This window comes from Austrofundulus limnaeus, unplaced genomic scaffold, assembly GCF_001266775.1.
Source record: "Austrofundulus limnaeus strain Quisiro unplaced genomic scaffold, Austrofundulus_limnaeus-1.0 Scaffold159, whole genome shotgun sequence".
Taxonomy (NCBI): domain Eukaryota; kingdom Metazoa; phylum Chordata; class Actinopteri; order Cyprinodontiformes; family Rivulidae; genus Austrofundulus; species Austrofundulus limnaeus.
In genome coordinates, this window is record NW_013952561.1 from 222,487 (window position 1) to 228,416 (window position 5,930).

The 5,930-nt window shown below is 33.7% G+C and overlaps 1 protein-coding gene across 1 annotated transcript in view; it reads right to left on the minus strand.

Moving 5' to 3' along the window:
- Nucleotides 1–5,930, minus strand: part of kcnq1.1 (potassium voltage-gated channel, KQT-like subfamily, member 1.1) — a 78,903-nt gene that overhangs the window by 32,447 nt on the left and 40,526 nt on the right. Inside the window, exons 7-8 of the mRNA XM_014016982.1 lie at nucleotides 2,588–2,757; nucleotides 1,525–1,561 (exon numbers count right to left, since the gene is read on the minus strand). Of these exons, the coding sequence (XP_013872436.1) occupies nucleotides 1,525–1,561; nucleotides 2,588–2,757 (207 nt within the window). The remainder of the gene's footprint in view (nucleotides 1–1,524; nucleotides 1,562–2,587; nucleotides 2,758–5,930) is intronic.

Consider the following 5,930-nt stretch of genomic DNA (forward strand, 5'->3'; position numbering starts at 1 on the left):
TCCCAAGGCGTTCCCAGGCCAGCTGAGAAACATAGCCCCTCCAGCGTGTCCTGGGTCTTCCTCTGGGCCTACTCCCAGTGGGATGTAACTGGAACACCTCACCAGGAAGCATCCTAACCAGATGCCCGAGCCACCTCAACCTCTCCCTGGGCTGCCACCTTATCGTGGTGGAGAGGTTTGAGTGTCCCAATGATCCTAGGAGCTATGTTGTCGGGGGCTTCATGCCCCTGGTAGGGTCAMCCAAGGAAACAGGTCCTAGGTGAGGGATCAGAMAAAGTGCAGCCCAAAGACCCCTATGATGAGGATACAGGAGGATGTAGTGTTTGTGGTTTCCAATGAAAATTTCAAATTTTGTTTTATCTGACCAAATTATCGTTTTCCACTTTGCCTCGATCCATTTTAAATGATTTTTGGTCCAAAGAAGAGACAGTAATATTTCTTCCTTTTCTTTTTCTTCTTTTTTAGATTTTGTTCTTTAAATTTTGATATTGTTCCAACATTTCTGGATATGGTCGTATTTAGTATCTTTCTCTGGCTGAAAATAAAACATTTCAATATTTAGAAGCTGATGGAAAAGAARGGCTGAGGGTTTTAAGTGTTACAATATTTTGCAGGGTACAAAAACATGAAAATAACAGTATTTTCACTGCAGAGCCAAAATAAAAAATCAAGCACTGATATATAGTTTAATGGTATTTGTTTGTTTCATAGCAAGTTGCACAGAAAATGTTGTTTGAAGTTAAAACAGAATTTCTTATCCACAGTTTTATAAATTGAAACTAAGTGGGTGTAAGTTTTGTTTTGTTTTCTTTTTTTTAATGCGGCACATAATGAAAACGTGAGTCCCTGGCTCCAAATTAATTTAATGAAAAGGCTTCTTTTATGAAAGTCAAAACCTTTTCCACAGCATTTCATGAGGTGAATTCTTTTTGATCAGTGCACTCATATGGAAGGAATGAACTGTTTGGGAGCGTAGCTGATTTGATTGACATGCCTGGGAGTCTATAATTCAGAGGCTGATGAATCACTGGGGGAAACAACACCTGTGAACTTGAGTCGCATGTAAATTGTCTTGACTCGTGGCTTTTATCTTGTTGTCATCTGTTGGTGGCAGAAACAGCGCATGTTTGACAGACAGTTAATGTACTGTGTCAGTTTGTTAGCTGTGTTTACTGTTCTCAGTTTTATTTCCCCAATAATTATGGTGTAGGGTAATTGGAATGATATAAACAGATTTTTTTTCTCATAATTTAATGAGGAATTTCTATTGTGTTGGCAATTTTAGAAATAACAAAAATCATGGTTACAATGAATTACCAAAGCTTTTTAACAGATAGATGATGAGAACTATTATTTATAGTTACCTGTGAATTGAAGATAAATTCCTAATCTACAAAAAAGTTTTATGGCTTCTGAAGCCACATATACATTTTGAAAGAAGTTCCTTCTGTGATCAATCTAAATGTCAAATGATCTAAACCTGTCAAACATAATGAAAACCAGTCAATAACTTTAAATGGTTACCACCAAGCAAGAGACATCATGGAGACCAAGGAACTCTCTGCACAGGCCAGAGACACAGTTTTGGAGAAGTACAGATGAGGAATGAATTATAAAACAAAACATTTCCCATTAAATTAATTATTAGAAAAAAAATGAAAAGATTATGCTACCATAGAAAATTTGCCATCAAACCAACAACCATCCTTTCACAAAACACACAAAGAAGGGCAGTTTATTCAAAGAAGCAACCAAAAGGCYAAAGATTTCTGAGGGAACTGCTCTTCTGCAGTAATGGATAGATTTGTCCACAGGACCACTAGAAGCTGCACAGAGCTGGGCTTCATGGTAGAGTGTCAGGAAAAGTCATTGTCTATAGAAAATATATGGCAGAGCAGTTGAATTTCCCCCCTTATTTCTCTTAAATATATAACGAACTGTTATCATTTTTTTCACTTTTATTTATTCACATTTTATTGCTTTTATTGTGTTTATTGTTTTACTGTGGTTTTTATTGTTGACTTTTGTAAGGTGACCTTGAGAGTTTTGAAAGGCACCTATTATTATTATTATTATTATTATTATTATTATTATTATTATTATTATTATTATTATTATTATTATTATTATTATTATTATTTTATCTATTTTTCAATAATTGTTAAATTGTTTAGTATATGAACCTTATGAATATGCTACACTGTATTATATTCCCACTGGAAAAACAATTTTTCAACAAACTGGCGATAAGAACAGAGCAAAACAAATCAAACCTCAATTAAGTTCTCTTAAATAACATTTCAGTATAGTATTATAAACTATAATTTAGAATAATGATTGAAAAACAGATTCGCTGCTGTGAGGAAAAAGTTGTTTAAACATTTATTAGATTTACGTTTTTAGTTTTGCATTTCTTACTTATCTTCCCTCCAGCTTTCTGAGGTGCCCCCCTAGTGCCTCCCCCACTTTTAAAATGCACTGGTTTAAGCAACAAATTAATTAAAAAGCAACACTAAGGTAACCTATGGTGGCACTGACATATGTTTCTTAAAGCAATGCATTTACCTTGTTTATGCAACACTATTACATAAAAAACATAAGAAACAAACTGAAGAAAAAAAACACATTAAAACAATATGTACTTACTGCAGGAAGTGCAAAGAATGATATAGCAAAGACTGAAAAACATGATGCAATAGTTTTTCCAATCCAGGTTTGTGGAACTTTGTCCCCATAGCCAATTGTAGTCACTGTCACCTTAAAGACAGAAAAATCATGGATTATTTCAAGATTTGCAGCTGTACAATAAAGTTTACATACTGGGCTTCATGCATGCACACATTTAAAATGGATTATTGATCAAACTGTTTTTGCTAGGTGGCAAATGTCAAGGCAACATAAAGGTGAATGTCAGCACACAGGCRTTCTCCCAGAACAAAGCTTTGAACTCACTTTTACTTTTCAATGATGCCAAAGGTGACAAAGACTTGTAGATAAATAGTTATTAGTGGTACTGCATTTAAATTTTAGAAAGCACAAATCTGCTTATGAATTACAAAAATTAGTAAGACTGCTAAAGCACAAATAAATATTTAGGTCCACAGTTAGTGGATTTGCGCTTTAGCGGACTGGTGCCCACCACTGCATTTCTCTTATACTAAAGTTAGCATTTATTAAAGCAATTTAACTATTTTTGTTATATGAAACCTATTTCTACTATGGAGATACATATTGGTCAAAGAGCGAGTAGTTAGAGCAGTTTAAAAAGCACAAAGTTGCTTGTGTCTTGTGAAAGCTCAGCAGTTCTTAGAAAGGTCTCTTGCTATTTGTAATAAACTCCCAGAGAATCTGACCAGAGCGTTGATATTTTCATTTCTTTGGCTTTAAGTAAGATAGTCAAGAATTTGAAGTGCCCAAAACTCAATATTGGAGATTATAAAAATAGGAAAGATAAAAAAATAAAAATAAAAAATAAAAAAACACCAAACAAACCAACAAAAACTGGCTTTCACTTTTACGAGAAAAGTTGTTGACTCTTCTGGGCATGAGTGTGGTGTTTTCTTTTAGTATCAGATTCCCTGCAGTTTCTAAAAGGCTGAAGTTCATCCCATATTCTCTTCACTATTTGTTTTACAGCCTGTATCAGCATCCCACTGCTCAAAAGCTTACACACAACTCCTACGGCAGAGCACATAAAACAGGTTTGATTTGACCTCACACTTGGTGAAATACAGCCCAAAGGAAGTGTGTGTGTGTGTGTGTGTGTGTGTGTGTGTGTGTGTGTGTGTGTGTGTGTGTGTGTGTGTGTGTGTGTGTGTGTGTGTGTGTGTGTGTGTGTGTGTGTGTGTGTGGTATCAAGAAACACTGAAAATGTTCATGATCAAACTAATCCATTTAGGCTGATTGCTCAATGCTTTAGCAGTGATTATCTGAAATGAATCTTACAAATACAGTGAACTAATGGAAGGTTTAAAAAGGGATTTTATCACTTTAAAAAATGTAACAGCTGGTTAGCTTGTTTTAGCTCAAACATCAGAAGTAAAGTTTTGTTAGATTTTTTTTTGTGGCTCAATAAACAAATGAAAGAAAAATGCAAATTAGTGATTCCAAGCAGTGTTGAAGTTCAACCAGTCAATATGGAAAAAAAAAAAAAAACTTTGGCTGAAATGGGTTTGATGACTTTAAAGGGATTCAAAACATTTTCATGAAGATCCTCTTTCTTTACCTGTGCAACACCTGTTGATTGCTGCTGCAGTAATTGTCACAACCTGGAAAAGCTAAACTTCTATGCATCCCCTTTTTACAAGAGTTATGTAATCTTTATTGTGTCAGTTTGCAGTATTATGAAAAGCCAGATAAAAACAGTCTGAGTGGATAATTTCATTGAGTACTTCAGGGTAATAAATGCATCTGCAACATAACATGCACATGTCCACAATTTTATATTCTAATAACACTGCTCATTATACAAAAATAACTTTTTAACATCAAAACAATAACTGCAGTAGATGCAAAGCAAACACAGTAAATCTCTCCTGAGTTTTTTTTTAATTTCATTTCATTTATTTCTTTTTTTCTTTTTTCTTTTCTTTTCTTTCTTTTTTTTTTTTTTTGCTTAAAGCTTTATACAAAGCTGAGCTCACAGCACGTTCCTTAGATAAAGGCATTAGAGGAATAATGTGTTTAGGTACAGGAGCTCAGGGCAGCTCAGAGGAAAATGTCAACAGTTAAAAAATGTAATTAATATTAGACGTCCAGCTGTTCTTTAATCTGCCACTAATATCCACAACACAAGACTCCAATTGACAAAAAAATAAAAAATAAAAAATAAAAAATAAAAAAAACATTGATCACTGATCACAAAAAAACTTATTCTGATAGGGACACTAAAAAAAAAGTCTGTATCGTGCCTGTGCTGGGGGTGGATCTTCCTTGTTTAAACTGATGCCTGCATACTTGGCGACCCTGCTTCTTATTTGCTTACAGTGCGGTGAGAATCACACGAGTAGCCAGTTTTCTTTTGCTCTATGCAAAAAACAAGAATGCCATCCAAACAGCAATAAATCATAATCTGGACAGATGATGCTGTATGTGTGCAGTTACAGAATGTCCTCAAGTGGTTTATTTGTTCTATTTTCAAAGACATTGTGTAAATAAAACAAAACAACAAATAAATAACTAAATAAATAAAAAAATCTTAAGGGGTACCGTTGGTGGAAAAAAAAAACATTGTCTTGTTAGTGCTGATGTGAAAGTTATGTACTGACTGTGTCAAGACACTGATACTGTCACTTTCACACAAAAAAAGAAAACATAAAAATACTAGAAAATAATAAAAACTTTGAAATAGAATGCATAATACTATGCTTAAACTAGTAAATTACTGATGTAACAAGTAAAATGAAATGAAAAACAAAAGATGTTATGGACCCGACAAATCTTTACAGTTGTGAAAGTTTTGAATTTTTACTATTTATCACRTTGTTAAGGTTTGCTAATTGATGAATGGGGATATTTGTTAAAAAAAAAACATTCATTTAGCATTGGGCGGTATGATCACATATTCATTTCACGGTATAAATTGAATCCCTTCACGGTAACGGTATATATTGCGGTAGAAATTTATCATAAAAGTAAAGATAAGGTCATTTTTAAAGCACTTATTTTGCAGAAAACTGTAATCATAATCAAACCCAGCATTTTTGCTGTAGTGCAAATGAACATAACAGAAGTACAAAATAATGTTTTTTTATATATTGCGAAATGATTTCAACAACAAACAAAAAAAATTTCTCAAATTTTCAACAATGTCAAATTAAATTATAACCAGTGCTTCAAGTAAAATGAGTACCATATCTTTCGGACCATAAGCCGCGACTTTTTTCCTGAACTTTAAACCATGCAGCTTATAGACCGGTGCGGTTTATACA